The following is a 20440-nucleotide window of genomic DNA, read 5'->3' as shown; positions in this document are numbered from 1 at the left end:
TTCTAAATATGCAAATATGTACATTGTAACATCTCCTGAAGTTTCGTTGAAAATTCCACCATTTTTCCTATGTTTCCTCACATTTCCAGTTATCAACAATATTATCGGCGATATCGATATTGTTTCCGTATCCTCGGCCGGCAAAACTTGTAGCGATACCTATACTTCGAACACTTGGGTCAAGTATGAGGACTTCAGTTTGGACCTGGATTGGCGTCTTGGGTCCTCTTAGGGTCAGGTTGGGCTTGGGTTGACCCTCAACTTGACCCAACCTGCCTGTGTTGCACCTTTGCTGCTGAAATCCCACTGCCCACATTGACCCTAAGGTTGTTAGGTAGGCTTTCTGGTTTTACAGTTTTTTCTTCAAATTGATAAATATAGATATTTGAGGAACATCATGGCTTGGTCAAGTTTGGAAATCTTTGAGCTGCGTGACCTCTGCTTTATCTAAGTCCGGAATAATGCCTTTAGGCTTAACATTCTTTTCTTCCTGCCTAAATCTTGGTTGAGGAAGGTGTAAGACAACCACACTTCGTATTGAATTCTTTCCCTTTGGAGGGACAGATGAAGTCATTAGTTTTAACCAATAACTTGATGTATGGTGAATAATTAATGCTTCATGGAAGCAAAGAGCTTTCTTCATGTTTTGTGTCAATTGATCTATTGGAAACATGTTTTTATGCTAAGAAGAGGATGTGAGCGCCAAGACTTGATTTCATTCAACATATGATTTGATGTTTTATTGTCATTTGCTCCCCTACTTGTTTGTAGCGGTAGGGGGAGATCTCAGTATGATGCTTCAAAAATGAGAGGATAACAGCCTCTTCAGTGGTTTCAAGGTTGCAGCCCATGCTGATCAAATATCCCACCTTCAGTATGCGGATAACACGTTACTATTTTGTGAGGTGAAAGAGGAGGCAGTTGATAATCTTTGTAAGTTAACTGTTTGTTTCGAAGCAGTCTTTGGTTTGAAGGTTAATGCGGCAAAATCGGAAATGTTAGGGATTCATGTCAAAAGAAAGGATCTCATCTGCCTTGCAGGCATCTTTGGATGCAAAGTTGGGACTTTCCCTCTTTTTATTTGGGGCTGCCTCTCTGTATTGGGAAGCCGACCAAGCATTTATGGGATAATAGTTGTTAAGAGAATCGAGAGGAAGCTAGCCCCTTGGAAATTTCGGTACGTTTCTTTGAGAGGGCGTTTAACCCTTATCAAGATAGCTTTTTCTAATATGTCGGTGTATGTTCTGTCTCTATTCAAATGCCCTAAATTGGTGTTGGACAGACTTCAGAAGCTGCAGAGAGATTTTCTTTGGAGAGGAGTTAGCGAAGGGAAGAAATTTCACTTAAATGGGACGAGGTTTGCAAGCCGATCAAGGTTGGCAGGGCTGGCCCTAGACTACTAGGTGATATGAATCGGGCTTTGCTCGGCAAGTGGATCTGGAGATTCGGGTTTGAGGAAGGTGCATTTTGGAGGGAGCAGACTGCTTGTAAGTATGGCACTCAAGTGGGTGGGTGGTATGTAAAGAGATCGTCCATTTACAAGGCGTCTGCGATTTGGACAGGGGTTGGGGCTACCGATCACCCAGTTTGTAGATGGATATCTTTTGAGTTGGGTAATGGGCTTCTCATACCTTTTCGGGCTAATATTTGGTGCAGGCGCTTCAGGTTCTATTTCCAAGAATTGCTCGGCTTGCTCCCGAGTCTGACTGCTTCATTTTGTTGGCGATTTGTTTTTCTATGGTTGAAGAGGGGGGGGGGGGGGGGAGAGTTTGGGCCCCTCCTTGTTGCAGGAATTTATCGGAAGCTGAGATTGCTGAGTTCGGTAACTTCGGTTAGATGTTGCAGGTCCTTCAGAAAGTTATTCCTAATACTTCCAGTGAAGACTCAATGATTTGGTCCAAGAATCGATCCGGAAAATTCTTGGTTAGATCATTTACTAGCTTGATTTCAGATTTGATGCGCTGTATGGATCCACCTCATCATGTAGCGATTTTCGTGTGGTTAGTGGGCCAAAAGAGAATTCTCACTATAGATAACCTCTAGAGAAGAGCCTTGATCCTCCCCAATATATGTCTGATGAGTATGAGAAATGAGGAGACGATCGTTCATCTTTTCGTCCATTGTTCGTATGCAAGAGTCCGGAGTCATTTCTTTTCTTCGCTCCATATTGACTGGGTGATGCCAGGATCAGTTGAGGAGATGCTTTGGGCTAGGCATGGTGGGAGTACGGATAACTTCGGGAAAATCTCTTGGAGGTTGACTTATGGCAGGGCTTTGGTCTTTGGGGAGCTAGAAATTGGAGATGTTTCAGGAATGTTGATGTGGGAGTAAATGAGGTTATTAACAAAGCTAGTGGCCTTGTCAAGGAGTGGTCCGTGCTTGTTAAGGCCGATTCGGCCTCTCTTTGAGCTGGGCCTTGCTCTTTGGTTTTTTGGTTTTGGCCTTGTATGGGCTTGTATTCTTTTCTCGTTTTGCGAGCTTGTAATAAAACTGTTGTTACCTCTCAAAAAAAATTATTGTACTGTCATTTGACCTACTTTAGATGGTTTATGAAGTTCTTCCGTCTTTTAATAGACAAAGGGAATTTGATGTTTCCATGGTTCCTTGGTTAAAATAGTGTTCACGAGGATAACAATAATCATGTATCCTTGGTTTCCTGGAATGTAGAATTCTCTTTGATGGCAAACTAAAGGTCTTTCACTGATATCGAAGAAGGCCTTTGATATTTCTAGCATTGGATTATCAATTGCAGGTCAATATTTCCCTGGCAGCTGCTCTTGCACGCCTTCACAATAACAGGGAAGAGAGAGAGAAATTTGAGGAAGCAAGCAATCAAATTGTTTTACATTTGAAAGCCAAGGTCTGAATGCTCATCTTATTTATTTATTTATTAATTTTCTTTCTTTCTTTCATGGCAGTTAATCAAAATATCTGGAAGTGATATTTTGTAGCATAGAGTGGCGAAAATTTCAAGATGCAGATACCTGAACTTGCTTCTTTCTCTAATATACATTACAGGAAGATGAGCTTTCTAGATCAGTAGCTTCGTGTAAGGTAGAAGCAGATGTTGTCCACACATGGATCAATTTCTTGGAAGATACCTGGATTCTCCAGTCCTCATATATGGATCAAAAGGAAAAGCAGAACAAGTATGTATGTCCATTTTGTTTTTCATGCTGATTGGAGCTTATAACTACACCATATCGGTGGTTTAGCCCTAAAAGCAGCTAGCCTTACATGCATCCTGATTTTGTATTTTGTTTTCATACTGTCATTGCTTCTATGCTAATCTTGTTTCACCAATTAGAATTTCTGTTCTTCCCTGTAACTGTTATTATTTGCTTTACATGTTCAGTGATGAGTTGGAGAAACATAACAATTATTTTATGAACGTGGTTATTCATCACCTTTCAGCATATAAGGTATTTTATTATTATTATTTAAAGTGATTCATTTCATTTTTCTTTCCTTCTTTCTTTTTGTGTAGAAGCATTAAAGTGATTCATTTGTGATATGGCCAAAGATGTAAATTGGTATAGGAGATCAGGCCTGATTTCTGAAATGGTGAAAAACACAGATTTCTAGGTCCAGCATCGAATTGACATATACATGGGTGCATGTGGATGAGGTTGAGATTTGGACCAGTTGGGACTTACAATGGTGGGCTGCAAAGTTAAAAGACTGATCAAAGGACTCTAACCATGTGATCAGCAGACTAAAATGGGAAGACAAATAAAGTAAATGTAAGAAATGGTCCAACATTCAACAGAATTCTTTTCTGATCATAAGTTCAGAATTGTCTGATTATTGTGGAATCTGAGCTGTGGATCCTCCATTTCTGCCCACTTGATAAATGGCCCATATCTTGTGCTCATGTGCAGTGTCCAGTTTTTTGAAATTGGACCCAGAACTGTGCCTGTGACTGACACATGCTCCTAATATCTCCATTTGCCTTACCATATGAAGAACGCAGTTTCTTTCCCTTACTGCCACGTTTCGTATTTCTAATATAGGAAGAGTTGGGGCGTTATGTCATTCAAATCAGGAAATTGGTGGATAACTTAAAGAACTTCGACAAAAGGTAATGTAAATAAGTTGCATTTTGTTAGAAATGGCACATTGTGCACACTGTTCTTATCTCCCCATTATTATAAACAAGAGACCAAGTGAGAGAGAATCTCACAATCTCTCATTCTTCCTTCCCCATTTTCTTATCATTTCTTCTCTAATACCATAAATTTGATACTTCAGAATGTTTATAATGAAAAGCAATAACTTTCTTATTGCCTCTTTTCTTTTATCTTTTTTTTTTTCCCTTCTTTTTCGGTGTGTCATTTAGCAGGTCAGCGATGATGTCCAATCTAGGTACTGAAAATTCGGACCAACTGAAAAATCTTGAAGTCGAGTATCTTGAATATGAAGCAAAGGTATTCATTGATTTACTTTGATATGATATTGTGATATATTTTTTCCTTTTTCTTCACTGTGGATTTGTTTTACAGTTTATACTTGATATACATACCAAGGTGTAATTTAACAATTACCATATCTTCATATTTTTTGCTGTCTGACAGATAACATTTTGTGATGCAGCTGTTTCTCAAAATATTGAAGTGTTCAAAATCAGATTTTAGTTTCAGTTTGAATAATGTTTCCTCGCATTATAAATGGAATGATCAACCTCAAATAGAGGAAGATCTTTTGCTCTGGATGCAGATTTTATTATTATTATTATTATTATTATTATTATCAATTAGAATAATAAACAACAAGAGACTTTCATCTGGAAAATGGAAAAAGAAGAAACATATTGGCGATATCGATACATTAGCGATATTATTGAAATATCGAAGATACATTGGTGATATAAGAGACACCTTGAATTTACAAAGTCGAAAATATTGGCGATACATTGGCGATATCGATACATTGGCGATACGAGAGACACTTGGAATTTACGAGGACGAAAATATTGGCGATCCTTGGTGATATATCGACAATACCTATAATTTCTGATAATACTAGTGTTATTGGTATTACCACCAGTGTTATCAGTATATTGGGGATATTTCAATAATATTGGGGATGCTCCAAGCAATTCATGTGGCCGATTCCAATTAGTTGGGATAAGGCTTAGATGATGACGATGATATTTGGTATATTTTTACAGGAAGTACATTATATAATGATACGAGATTTAATTATAACAGAGTTTTGCTAAGCCTACATCCACTCTCCACCCCACCATCACATGCGGCCAGAGGTGCCAGCCTAGAACATGTGAAGGACATCCGGGCTGTGCATGTGGATGACATGGTCCAAAAATGAGGCTGTTCAACTCATCATGAGAGAGAGAGAGAGAGAGAGAGAGAGAGAGAGAGAGAGAGAGAGAGAGAGAGAGAGAGAGAGAGAGAGAGAGAGAGAGAGAGAGAGAGAGAGAGAGAGAGAGAGAGAGAGAGACTTTGGTGAATAAATTTATGATTTGATCATGAAATGAAATCTAAGGTGTGTGGATTTGTCCGTATGTAGCAGTCACATTCTATTTCCTATTGTATAAGATACCCTTGCTAGGTGAACATTTCAAATACCTGTTATAGATGTGGTGTCCTCCGAATTTACATGAACTAACTCACCACACTGACCGAAAAGGAAATATCAGGCTCGACAATGGTCAAATAGATTACTTTGCCCATAAATCTCCTGCACATACTAGGGTCTTCTAACAATTCTCTTTCTTTAGGTTCAAGTTTGAGATAAGGGTCCATTGGAGTATCTCCCAGTTTGGTACCCAACATCCATTTCTCTTCCAATAAGTTACAAACATTTTCTTTGACAATTTATTCAACTCTCGATCTTGCCACTTCAATGCAAAGAAAACATCGAAAAAGACCTTGATATTTGAATTGAAATTGAGTTTGAAAATATGACTTCAGCTTTCCAGTACCCTGCCAAGTCATCACTAGTCACTATAATAAATCCACATACACAATAAGAATTATGTAGCCAGAGGTTGAGTGGTTTGAGAAAACTGAGTAATATTCTTTACTCCTTTTTAGTAAAAATGATACAGCCATACTATTGAAGTTCTCAAACCACTTTCGTGGTGATTGCTTCAACCCATATATGCATATATTTGTTTAACCTTCATACTTTAGATGACTCTCCCTAAGCAACGTATCTAGGAGGCTGCTCCATGTAGACGTCTTCGTGTAGATCATCATGAAGGATTGCATTCTTCACATCCAGCTGAGAGAGAGGCCAATCATGATTTGCAACTATTGACATAATAATCCGAACCAAATTAAGCTTAACCATTGGTGAAAACATATCTAGATAATTTACTCCATAAATCCAAGTATACCCATTAGCGACCAACCTGACTCTGTAACAATCAATTGACCCATAAGGCAGGAAGTTAAAGATGTAAACCTATCTATGCTTGACTGGAGTCTTATGCGAAGGAAGATCACTCAGCTTCAATGTGTCGTTGGAGTACATGGCTTCCATCTCTTCATTCATTGCTCATTTTCAATTTTCATTCGACAATGCTTCAGAAATTCATACAATAGATAGGGTAAAGGCAAACCTACGACAAATCGTGGACAAATGAGTAAAGGTGACAACATTGGAGAAAGAATGAGTAACACGAGCATTTAGCTTTTTGACCGCAATAGGAAGATCATTGGCAATCTCAAGAGAATCAAAAGAGATAAGAACTTTACTAGGTATAATACCCGATTGTGTGGATTGACGAGGAATAGTTTGTAACACCCGGTTTTTCCCCCCTTTTTCTGTAATAAGTCTGTGTGAAATTCTTCTGGGGCGGCAGTGGCATCTCAACTTCAAATTCTGAAGGAAATACATTTGGCAAGGGAACTTCCACATATGTGGCTTAGTCGGTAAGCTCATTTTCAATGTAGAATGGAACATTTTCAAAGAAGGTGACATCAACAGTCGTAAAATGCTTCTTAATAGTGGAGGAATAGCATTGATAGCCCTCCTAAGTACGAGAATATCCTAGAAAAATACACTTAGTTGAACGAGGCAAAAAATTATCTCGACTTGACCCAAATATATGAGCAACACAAAGTACAACCAAGCATTTTAGGAGGAATAGGAAAACTGGTTTATTAGGAAACAATAGAGAGAACATTGTTTTGCCATCTAAAACTAATAAATGCATCTTATTGATCGAATGACACGCTGTAAGAATTGCATTACTCCAAAAGAACTATAGAACATTCATTTCTAACAACAAAACTCAAACAACTTCCACTAGATGTTTATTCTTGACCCAGCCACACCATTTTGGTCGGGTGTATAAGCATAAGAGGTTTGACGAATAATACATTGACTTTGTAAATATGTTTGAAAATCCCGGGAAATTAATTCCAAGGCATTATTTGATCTAAACATGCACAATTTCACACCAAATTGATATATATATATATATATATATATATATATATATATATATATATATATATATATATATATACGATGTTCATATTATCGGCGAAAAATCGATAATATCGCCGATATTATCGATGTCGCTGGAGTTGCGACACCGAAATTCACTTTTTTCGTTTCTCTTCCTAATATCGGCGAATATTTGGCAATTTTATCAATTTTTAATGTAAATTACAGTTGTCGACCAAAAATCGCGGCTCTGTTAAGGGATAACTGTAGCCGACAACTCATTCTCGACAATAAAAGGGACGATAATATCGGGAGCTGCGTAAATACCAAAAAAAAATTGAGAAAAAAAAAAGGAAAAAAGAAACATTTGGAAGTATGCTCCTGTAGGATCGTTGATCGAAATTAATGAGGCGAAAAATATGCGAAATCTTGAGAAATTTGGAGAGATTTTTCGAGCTTTTAGGGTTCCCTTCCCGAACCTCTTCTATCGACGGCTTTTTCCTCGAGTTTTTTTTAGGGTTTCGGGTTTTAAAAACCTTTTACAGAATCAGATTGCGTACTGAGTTACTCAGTACGCTTTTATTGTGCTGAGTAAACTCAGTTGGGCCTACTGTGAATGTGTGCAGGTTATCCACATCGTCCATACGTTTTTTTAGCTCATTTCAGTGGTTGAGCTAAAAATTGAAGAATTCCCAAAACTCAAGTGGACCACACCATAGGAAACAGTGGGAATAATGACTTCCACCGTTGAAACCTCATTAGGGCCCACAGCGATGTTTATTATCATCCAACCTGTTCATAAGATCACACAAACATGGATGAAGGGAAAACACAAATAAAAGATTGATTCAAAAGTTTTGTGGCCCCAAGAAATTTTGGACGGTAGAAGTTCAATTCACACTATTTCCAGTGGTGAGGTCCACTTGAGATTTGGATGTACTTAGTTTTTGGTTTATAGCCCTAAAATTATCTGTTAAAAAGGATGGACGCAATTCGCGTCCCCTTTTATTGTGTCCAACCCCCGCTCGGACAGATTACCCCTTTTATTGTGTCCAACCCCCGCTCAGACGGTAATCCGTCCGAGCAGGGCTCTGTGGGGCCCACCATGATGTAAGTATTTTATCCACACTGTTAATCGCTTTTCTTAGATTGTTTTAAGATCTAGTTATGAAAATGAAGCAGGTCCATAGATCCAGTGGACCACACCAAAGGAAGATACAGAGATAATGACATCTACCGTTGAAACCTTCCTAAGGGCCACCGTGATGCTTTTTTACCATCCAACCTATTCATAAGGTCATGTAGACGTTGATGAAGTGAAAAAACAAATATCAGCTTGATCTAAAACTTCTCCAGCTCCAAGAAGTTTTTAATGGTGGACATTCAATCCCCAGTTTGTGGTCTACTTAAGCCCCATACTTGCCTCAGTTTTTGGCTCATATGTTAAAATGATCTGAGAAAAATGATGAACGGCATGGATAAAACACTTACATCGTGGTGGGCCTTGCAGATCCCTGCCTCGATGGTAATCCGTTCAAGCGAGGGTAGGACGCAATCCGCGTCCCTTTTATAGGGAGTGAAAGCGGCGAGCGTGCCGACCTTGGTGGCTTGGATGTCACCAAGTTCTGTGGACCCCACCATGATGTGTGTGTTATATCCACACGATCCACCATTTGGCGAGATCATTTTAGGTCATGAACCCAAAAATTAGACAGATCCAAAGCTTGGGTAGACCACACCATAGAAAGCAGTGGAGACATTGATTCCTACCGTTGAAAACTTCCTAGGGCCCAAAATGATCTTTATTTGTCATTAAGTTGTCCATAAGATCGCATAGTCATCGATGAAGGTAAAAAACAAAAATTACATTGATCCAAAACTTCTATGGCCCCTAAGAAATTTTCAACGATAGACGTTCAAATTCACACTATTTATTGCGGTGTGGTCCACTTAATCATTAGATATGCTTCATCTTTGGAATCAAGCCCTATAATTATATGGTAAAGTGGATGGACGGAGTGGATAAAGGTATATAAATCAGTGGGCCCCATAGAGTTGACTCGGTCCACATAAAGTATTATATGAACTCATTTTGATTACAATTGGAGCGATTTTGATTACATTGGCCCCATAAAGTATTATATAAACTCATTTTGATTACAATTGGAGCGATTTCTGATAATAGAACATGCTTTTTGAGCCCTATTAAATGAAAACTTATTATTTAATGCATTCTTTTTATAATTTTTTTTATTCCTAAATATGCAAATATATGTATTTAGGCATGCCCTGAAGTTTCACTGAAAAATTCCATCATTTTCCCCATGTTTCGCCATTTTTCTTCACATTTCCGGTTATCGGCGATAACGATATTATATCTTTATCTCTAATCAGCGAAACTTGTAGCGATATCGACAACTCGAACACTGATCTAGAGGTATGTTGTAAAATGCATGAAAGATTTCCGACTTATGCTTTATTAGGTATAACCATGTCATCCTATAGTAATCATCGATAAAAAGAACAAAGTACTTAAAATTTAACAAACTAGGGATACGAATTGGTCAGTCTGGTCCCCACACATCACTATGGACTAATTTAAACGGAACATCACTTATTAAATTGATTCTAGATGAAAAATGGACTATAATATTTAGTCAGTTCACACGCTTTTCACTCTTAACTCTGACACCTTGGGAAGTGATGGAATGAAAGTTTATAGATTCTATAGACACAAATGTCCCAAATAACGATGTCATTGAATTTCGAATCCGCAGCAAGCACTCTGCATTTGTTGGCTCTGTTTAAGTGGTATAGACCATTCCTTTCATGACCTCCCCCAATCGTCCTATCAATCATGAGGTTTTGAAACACATAATAGGAAGGAAAGAAGGACAACACAATTCAAATACTGTGTTAGTTTACTTGCAGATAGAAGGTTAAATCGAAATTTGGGTGCATATAGAACTGACGACAACGAAATTGATTAGAGATGTACACGAGTCGAACCGAGTCGAGCTTGGCACAACTCGACTTAGCTCGGCTACTAGCTAACCCCAGCTCGAACTTGGCTCAGCTCGGTCCTCGAACCTGACTAGCCAACTCGGCTCAGCTCGATCAACAGCTCGAGCCAGTTTGAGCTAAGTTCGAGCCAAGATCGAGCCTATGCGACGTTTTCACAAACACATGGAGTGCACTTTCAATTTCTTACTGTATGTAAACCAATAGCAGCCATTTACAGGTATTTCATTAAACATCTTGTAGGCAATGTCAAAATCAAGAAAAAATGGTATTTGTTTTGTATGCATACCTTCCTTACCACCGGCCAACACTTCGTTGAGTCATTTCATCAAACACTTGATGAGCAACATCAATATCAAAGTTATTGAGTCACCGAACTAGTTCGATCCGAGTTCGATTCAAGTTGGGGTTTGATCCGAGTCGAGTCGAACTCGAGCAAGCTCAAACTTTTTTCGAGCTAAAAAAAAATTATCAGCTCAACTCGGTTCAAACTCAGCTTCCAACCAAGTCGAATCGAGCTTTTTCGAGTCGAGTCTAGCGAGCTAACCAAGCTAACTCGGTTCGTGTACATCCCTAAAATTGATGCATTAAGCTGAGCAATACTAGCTCTAATGACATTAGATGATGTACCCTTAGCTAAAGCAACCGACTTATTTGATGAAACACAATTATAGGAAGACAAGAGATTGCGGTTACTAGTGATATGGTTGGATGCCCTATAGTCGATAATACATGAGGCGGCAAAAGATGACAAGAGACATACTTTACTAACTGAGCAAAAGTGGCTATAGAGGTGGAGGGAGCATTGTTGGATGTAGAGCCATTAGAAGATAGAAACATGCATATTCCTCCCATGATAGTGAAATACTGATATAATCGTCACCAGGATTAGATGAAGTAAGAGTAGTGGGTCTATCATCGGAAGAAGCATCCTTCATCATAAGGGCTTGACTAGTCCTTGGAGGTTTTCCATGAAGATCCTCATAAAAGTTAGTATGATTTGTTCGGCCACAATGAGTACATGTATGGTCTCCTCTACCACCACAACCACCTCTACCTCCCCACAGGAATCTACCACCTTTGTCACCGTGGAGAGCACCACGTCCACCATGACCTCCACATAAACTAGAATAACTAGATGAAGAGGCCAATGCAGTTTTATCAAGTGCATTAACATAAATATTGTCGAATTCATTTGCTAGAGAGATTCTCTAAAGCTTTGCATAAACCTTTACCATTGAAGGAATGGAAACTCCTCCCAAAATATGATCCTCTGTTGATCGATACTCTTTTGGCAATTTAGACAGAAGTTTCGCTATTTTCATATCTTCCCACTGCTTCTTCATGATTGTGACATCTAAGGTAATGGGATGATTATGGAAAGCTCTTATTATATTCTAGTCACTTGTACGAAGTAATCACGAAGGGGCTTATCCCCCTTTTAAAAAGAGAAGATCTCCTTGTATAACCGATACACTCGAGAAATATTTTGTTATGAGGAGTACATCTTCGTTTCAATATCCCAGGCATCTTTTGCAATGTTTACGAACACCAAATTAGAACTCACCTTAGACTCCATGCTATTCCTCAACCAAGTTTGAATCTTGGCATCCCACGCATACATTGTTTGTATCCAGGATTAGATTCCTCCAGTCTAGGATCCGTGAGGTGCTAATCCTTTTTGCGGGCTAAAAGGAATACCTCGATAGACTTAGACCATAAAAGATAATTCTTCCCATTCAACTTCACGAAAGTTATTGACACATTGAAGGAAGGGTCCTTGCCTTTTTCCAAGGGATGAGGAACCAACAACTATACTTTTGGGCTCCATAGACATTCCACAGTCAATTTACTTAAACAACAATGAAAAATGCTGACCTTAGAGAAAGTTCCATACACACCTACATGTTTAGAATAACATAACATGGAGATTTCCGGTCTGTTACCACCCTAATCCAAGTCTTCATTATCTGTCAATGCATCTACGATCCTTTTTGTGAGTGTTCCCTTCTACTTGAAGAACAATAAAGAAAACAAAATGATCTTTGCACAAAAGAACAGCAAAACATTCTTCCCTTAAGGTCCAATCAGTCCCCTATACTTTTGGAAGGCCCCCAAAACTAGATCTAGCAACTTGGGGTGGAATGGAAAGGATTATGGGCTTGAACCACTTTTAGAACAACTTTGGTACCATGTAGATTTGTATAGAGATGGGAAAAAGAAAAATAAAAATGAAGTGGAAAAAAGAGAGGGGGAGAAGAAAGATGGAGAGAAGAAAAAAGGAGATCAGGGTTACATGCCCCCACTCCTTTATATTTAAGTGATAAAAAAAGGCAAATATGTCAAAACTACCCCTAATACAAATATCACTATGTCTGACATATCCCAAGACCAAAAATGGGTTGTAGGCCCATTACCACATCCAAGTGGGCCATAGGCCCATATCCATAGCCGTTAACACATGAAAAAGATGGATAGTTTTGAAAACATTGCCAATTGGCCCAATGCAACATGCACAAGTGATCAGCTTGACGAGAGAGCCTACCTATCTATTGACCAGGACATCTACATGGTGGGGTCACTTGATGCCTAGATCAGATCTCAATCATCTCATGTATGTGCTAAGTTGGTCCATGTGGCTGCATGTGGAAGTGCTCATGGAGAGGTGCATGCAGCCGTGTTACTCAAGTGTAAGGGTATTAGGTTTGGAAGGATTCTCAAAGTCCAGATTCTCAAGATATGTATATGACAGGGATTAGTTGTTTCTCACAAATATACTCGCTTTGTAATACTTTCCAAACAATATCACATGGTTGAATTTGATGCTCAGTTGGTATGGTTCACTAATCACTATAATTAAAATAACTAATAGCCCTAGAGTTCATAATCCTGGTTGATATGGATTTCAGGTCTTAGAAAAGCAAGATCCCTTGCCTTATCCTCTTCTTTAGGCGTTGGAAAGAAATGTAATTGATGGACCACCTGTTCTTGCACTAAAAGGAACACAGGAGACTTGCAAACCTTCTTCAGTTGTTAGACATTTGTCGCATACTTACTAACTCCCCTAGCACTTCCACCCATGCGGGACTCGTGCAACAATCCCAACTCTAATTGAGTCATTGCACCCAGTGTTCGAATTATCTCCGATATTATCTTCATCTCCAGCTTAGCGATACCGATAACACTGGTAGCGATACCAATAACGCTAGTAGCATCAGAAATTCCAGGTATTAGCATTGTATTGCTAAGTATCGCCAACGTATCAATATAGCTAATGTGATCGCCAATACTTTCAACTATGTAAATTCTAGGTGTCGCTTGTATTGCCAATGCATCAATATCGTCAATGTATCTTCAATATTTTCAACTATGAAAATTCTAGGGAATGCTTGTATCATAAGTGTATTGACGATATTTTACTAGTAAATTTTCATTTCAAATTTTTTTTGATAGGCACATGGTTGTACGTAGTGTTCAATTTGTCATTGATAATATCTCGATATTATCGATATCGCAACATGCGTGATATTGAGACCACAATCTTTCGTTTCCTTTCCAATTGTTGATAATTTCTTGGTGAAATATCATGTGTTGTTGATATTTTGCAATATCGGTAGATGTTTGGATGGAAGGTTGGATGGTTAAATAGGCCGGATGGGATGGTTGGATTGATTTCTAACAATAGCACATACTTTCAAGGCCCCATTAAATGGAAACTTGTTATGTATGCATTCTTTTTACAATTTTTTATTTTTAAAATTTTTAATTTCTAAATATGCAAATATGTCCATTTTAACATATCCTGAAGTTTCGCTGAAAATTCCACCTTTTTTTCCCATATTCCCCGCATTTCCGGTCATCAACGATATTATCGGCGATATCGATATTGTTTCCATATCCCTGGCCAGCGAAACTTGTAGCGATACCAATACTTCAAACATTGATTGCACCACAACTACTAAAACCCAAGTACTTGGTGAGAATGCAAGAGACTGGAAGAAACACGAGTGAAATGGAAAGTTTGTATTGCATTTAGGGCTGCAACTTGGGTTCGAGTCAATCCAAACCTGATTGACACAATTGAGTTCTCGTCGGGTTGGGTTGGATTGTCAAGGTCTTCAGCTTGGGTTCGGGTTGGAAAACGCCAACCTGATTTGAAATCAGGTTGGGTTCAGGCTGAGAAATTTGGATAAGGTTTTGGTAGGGTTGGGAACAATCATATGTATTCGGGTCAGGTTGGGTAGAGTTGAGAGGAATTCGGGTTGGGCAGCTAGGGTTGGAATTTGGTTCGGGTATGGTTGCGGGTTGACCCTCAACCTGACCCAACTCACCTGATTCGTGGCCATGATTGAATTAAGTAGAGAAGATTACAACACTCATTGCTTGATTCTTCCTAATTCAGTCATGGATCTTTTGGACATTGTTGAAGGGTCCTTTTATGTCTAGAGGCTGTGTGTATTGGAGAATGCTCCCCCATGCCCTTACATGGTGGCATAAGTGAAATAGATGAATTTTCTATTAACATCTGGTTGTTGTTGCTTTTGGTGAAGGAGACTATTAAGCATTCTATTATGAGTTAGGGAATCCATTCCAAGGACTTCAAGGGCATTAGGGGTTGAGTTGGGTAGGAATTAGAGCTTGTTTATCTTGGATTATAGTAAGATCCGGAAGAAGAATTATCACCGGCTGCCACCCCCTTCAAGCTGGATGAAGTTGAACATCAACAGAAGGACATCCCTAAAGGCATTCAACAATGGAGTTGGTGGGGTAATCAAGGAGAGGCTTATTATGCTTCGTTTCTTCAGGCCTAGTAGGGAATTGGAATTCTAATTGCAGTCTTTTTTTTATTTTTATTCTCTAGGTGGTCCTCTAATGGTTGAAGGTGACTCAGTGATAGCCTTATCTTGGGTTGCCAGCAGTGACCAAGTCCCAGGGAAACATGCGTCCATTGTCAATGAAATTAGGTTTATAACTGTGTGCAAGTGTGTTTCTATTCTTCCTTGTGCAATTCTATGGGGAAGAGAAGGAATAATAGAATCTTTGAAGATAGTTCTCATCTTTGGGCAAGGTGACAACAAAAATATAGTCACTGCTTGCAAATTGGGGATGCTTGTCAGAGGCTTTTCAGGGAACTCCTTTTTGGACCTCCTTTGTGAGTGGCAAGGGATAATAGATGACTATCGGCAACTGTTAATTGAGGTATGTATTTGGAAGCCACCTTCATTAGGCTTTTGGAAATCAAATGTTGAAGGGAGTTCCATGGGTCACACTGGAAAATCAGGCATAGTTTTTGTTGTTGTAAAAATCAGGAGTGCATCACCCAGTAAGATGGCTCAAAGTTAAATTACTTAAATGCCAGTTTAAAACCCTTCCCATGTCCTTTAATAATCCATAACTATAGTAAGTAAAAAATATGTGATTTTTTTTGCCCTTTGCTGCTTGCATTATGTATAGTAGAGATGAAAATGTTACTTGCAAATTCATGGTCTATATTGAAAGAGTGCAACAGTTACTGTGCACACACCAGCATAAACATTGCTGTATATTCGTGAGATTGCAAACATGTCCTGAAATTTTTTTAATAATTGCTTCCTGTATATTAATTGGTTAAAATATCAGAAAGATGCAAACTTGTGTCTAAAAATCCTGAATTTTAGAAAATATGGATACACATGTCCTTGCCAAACTCCATCACACTTATCAATCTCCCAGTGATATACCTGTCAATGGTGGTCCTATCGTCTTTATTGATTGAATTTGTCTATTGAATGCTGTCTTGTTGAGTCACTGAAATCAGTCATTGAAAAGCTATTTGGTGGGGATCGTGACAAGTTGATAAAATTTAGTCTGATCCAAAACTTTGAACAACTCTCAAATCCACTTTTTTTTTTTTTTCTTTTTTTCCTGACGAAAGAGAGTTGGTTTCTACTTATTCAGTTCTGTCATGGAAGACTGGATATTTCCATGCATGTATTACTTGAAGATCATCCTAACAAAGACTATGGGGCTTTGATAGGAAGGTGAATGGACTGTGTTATAAACTGTAGTGGCCGTATAATGATTTTCTACTGCTACATTCCAGTGAGCGAGTCTAGGTTACTTTCCACGCCATATCAAGTTGGTTTGCAGAAATGCACAGTAACTAGTTGTGGGTCACTAGTGGGTGGCCTAGGAATGAATGTTATCATGGGGAATAATGGGAAATATGCTTCTGACAGCCATGAAGTGTAATATTGGCAGGATTTTATGTAATTGGCTTAAAAGGTTGACCGAAAAGTAATATTATGGCCTGATGAAGTTGGATATTGAGAACCACCAAACTATGTTTTGATGGTGGGAATTCCTTAGTTTGAAGCAGTTTGAGATTGGACCTCTGTGGAAGCGCCAATATGTTCACGATCAATCTTGTTGCATGAGATAAAAGAGCTATCCCATTTTTGGATTGAGGAAAAAATCCCTAATTTTGTAGTTACTTCAACATCCAAAAACTGGTGTCAAGGTCCAACGTCCTTTATATCAAACTGAGTGGCAAGAATGAAGATCAAAGATCTCTGCTGAGCATACCAAGCAGTGGTGGTAACATTTGTGTAGGCCGTAGAGTGCTGCAGCGAGAAATAGTAGAGCATTTTCCTTTCTTTTGTTTGGAAAGAATAAGTAAAATAAAAGGGTTACTTTTCTTGCACGATGTAGGTAGTAGGATAGATGGGGTTTGCAAGAGGAAGAGAGAAAATTATAGTGATGTTGTGCTGTGGAATTAAGAGTTGCTGGGGTGCACCTTGTGCTTTGGAGGGAGTTCGATGGAGGAAACATGTTTTTTTTTTACCTTCATTGTTATTGTTGGAGTGAAGTACTTTACAGCTGTGATTACATGCATCATGTTCAGTCATGACACTTTTAACTGCCAAAACCAAATTTTGTAGCTAGCTAATACAAGAATTTTTACTTCAGAAAGGCAAATAATCATAAAAATCTCATGATTTAAGAGATTGTTCATTTGCTGGTGATCATTTAGCACAATACTGTTTTTCATGTCTTCTGGCACAAACAATATTCACTATCAAGAGTAATTGTGGTTTTGCATTCCATAATCGTAGTTTGAATTTTTCAATCATGTTTAAATAATCTTGGTTTGTACAATTCAAATCTATTGATTTTTTTTTTTTAATGTAAATTTATTAGTTTCTTGAATAATTGCCTCCCCATTTAATGATGATCAAAAGGCCCACAGTGGTGCACCATTTTGAAAATTTGTCTACTTGTTTTCTGTGATCTTATTATTTGCATGTTTCTTTTTCTCCTCAGATAATAACCACCTTCAGTGTAGTGGACCACATGAAAGAGCAGTTCTATTCTCACGATGGAAATATTTCCAGGTGCTATCATTTTTCTCCTTCTTTACATGCTGTCTTTTGCTTCGTGAATCCATGTATACGAGTCATGCTAATGCAATGTGAACATCTGGACTGCCTGCACATGTCAACATGGTGCATTTGTGCTTGATTTTGGGCCATGGATCAGATGGCCCTCATTGCGTACATGCACTGGCCCAAAATCAGGCTGGGCTCAGTTGCGCCACTCCTTTTTAAAAAAAAGATAGTTAAAAAATTTGGCAAATGGTCCTCGGCACAAGAGTAGCCCGCCAGATAAGATCAGCCTGAGTTTTGGGGTTGAGTGGGGCCTGCTTAATGAAGCCAATCAAGTCCTTAAATTGGTAGTGTTTTTGGTGTAAGCATGTATACTTATTTTCTTCAATGGGTGTGCTCGGCTGGTACCACCTAAACCTTACGGTGGTACTGAGAACAGTTGGGGCCCATGGGATGTATTTACACCATCGAGCCCATCTATCAGTTGTGTCATTTCAGAAAACCCCAGGGACATAAAACTCAGCCTGATTCAAAACTAAGCTGGGCCACAGCAAACAGAATGACCTGGGATGGAATGCCCACCCTTGAATTCCACAAGGGCCTATCTGAGTTGCAAAACAGCCTGAATTTTGGCCTTACCCTTCGTATGGACTGGATGATGGGTCTGAATGGCCTTGATTATATATACACAACACGGTTGATCCCCCAAGCTAATCAACGGTGGGTGTTCCCTCTCAATATGTTCCCTGTGCTGTGGCTCCTCCGAGTTTTCGATTGGGCTCATTTTTGGGGTCTTTCTGAGGTGATGGGACTTATGGATGGGTTGGATTCTTTGAAAAACATTACTGCGCTCCACATCTACCCAGCACCACTGTAAGCTTACTGTGGTACCAGCACCACTGCATGGTGCCCCTTTCCTAAAAAGGGAAAATGAGAAACATGGTCCTTGCCACTGCAGGCATGATGAACCCAAGGTCAAGGAACTGTTTGATGCGATCGAACAAATTAAGGTGGATTTCGAATCAATCGAAAGACCGACATTAGAAATTGAGACACCATCTGAGGAAGGGTCACAGAAGAGTCAATCCCACACCATACAGTCATCTGAGAGTTCACCACAGGAAGGGGAAGAGTCTTCAAACTCGGCCGTGGTCACAAAACCATCAAAAGAGGGAGAGTCTCCAAAATCGGCCACGGTCATGGTCACAATACCATCAAAAGAGGGAGAGTCTCCAAACTTGGCCCCAGTCACAACCAATCAAACCCTGGATGCCGAAGCAGAACTCGCAAAGCTGGAGTCAGAATTTGGTAAGGTTAGCCGAGACTACTCGGCAGATGAGATTGGAGGCTGGGAGTTTGATGAACTAGAACAGGAACTGAAATCCGGTGACTCTGTATCAGCTAAATAGACCGAATTCGCAGTTTACAACTTAAAAATGCTTCTGTACATACCCCAAAAATACAAACTCAAAGCTGTGTGTAACTGTTTGTGGATGGGAATTCCATTAAACATATATCATTTAATGGAGAGTTGTCTGTAATATGGAAAACCGAACAGTGGAAATCTGTCTCCTGTGTGTAAATCTCATGAACTTAAATCCCATGAACTTACAATGTAATTTATATAGATAATTCAGTAACAATGCTCCAGTTTCCAAATTTCAGATGTTTGTGCTCCTGTACATTGATTCTTTTTCTTCTTCTTGAAAATTCTGTAGATTGATTCTCTGAAATGGAGAATTAGGAACCATTTGGATGCACAAGTCAATCGAATTACGAACGAAATGATGCATTTGATGATGTTTCATCATAGCCCTCAAATTGTTTTACATTCCTTTGTAATCCTACTTTAATGTAATGCAATTCCAATTCAAAGATATGATTCTCAATACGAATGCAAATGAAAGTAAACAGTCATTCATTTCAAGTTTAACAGATAAGGAATTGCAATTCAATTTGTTAGTGCATCCAAACAGACTTTAGCGATATTTTTGTTATTCGACTGTGAGTAATTCCTAGCATTTACTATTGCTGTGGCGATCAAAAGATTCTCAAGAGCATATCTGACACACAAAAACGTGGACACTATCAGATGCCTAACCACAATCACTAATTGTGAATCACCAACAAGTGAATAGACAACACTAGATAAATCACCCTGCGGGCTGCTGGGAAGGGCTCCGTGCAACAGTCTTTTAACTGTGGCTTTGACGGGTACGGCCACTCATATCCTATCTTGCTCCAAAGTGGGAGAGGTGGGCCGATGCTGGAGGGTGGTGGTGCCCATATGAAGTACAACCACCATTAGAAAAGATGAGATGGTGAGAAAATATCAGTTTTGCAAGCCACAAACTTCTTTTTAAGTTGAAAAGGTTTCCTGTTATGGCACATTGGAAGGCAACATCATTATGTAAGGCTTTCAGTGCTTACATTACATGTAACAAGATCAGGTGGGCTTAACCCTTCAAAGTCTTAACTGAAAATGGCTTCTAAAAGATGCTACATCTGTGTTCCCATAAAGGCTTCCAATTGATGGTTTTGCAACAGCGTCTGATCCCCACACGCATGCGGAGGCCACCGGCATCAATGGCCCACCTCCTGATTATGAAGACTTAAGAGGTCGGATCTCTTTCTGA

At 39.1% G+C, this 20440-nt stretch overlaps 1 protein-coding gene across 3 annotated transcripts in view; it reads left to right on the top strand.

Moving 5' to 3' along the window:
* Positions 1–19681, top strand: part of LOC131253057 (uncharacterized) — an 89149-nt gene extending 69468 nt beyond the window's left edge. Inside the window, exons 12-18 of one of the 3 annotated variants that reach the window (XM_058253883.1) lie at positions 2753–2860; positions 3019–3149; positions 3356–3422; positions 4014–4081; positions 4340–4427; positions 17743–17813; positions 18763–19681. In XM_058253883.1, the coding sequence (XP_058109866.1) occupies positions 2753–2860; positions 3019–3149; positions 3356–3422; positions 4014–4081; positions 4340–4427; positions 17743–17813; positions 18763–19213 (984 nt within the window). In that variant the 3' untranslated portion in view covers positions 19214–19681. Of the gene's footprint in view, positions 1–2752; positions 2861–3018; positions 3150–3355; positions 3423–4013; positions 4082–4327; positions 4428–17742; positions 17814–18762 lie in introns of all 3 variants that reach the window. The other 2 variants (XM_058253882.1, XM_058253884.1) reach the window with 2 other exon arrangements.
* Positions 19682–20440: the final 759 nt, after the last annotated feature.

The sequence above is a fragment of the Magnolia sinica genome, chromosome 8, assembly GCF_029962835.1.
Source record: "Magnolia sinica isolate HGM2019 chromosome 8, MsV1, whole genome shotgun sequence".
NCBI lineage: Eukaryota > Viridiplantae > Streptophyta > Magnoliopsida > Magnoliales > Magnoliaceae > Magnolia > Magnolia sinica.
Note: the sequence above shows the minus strand (reverse complement) of the source record. Positions and strands in the feature narration are given on the sequence as shown.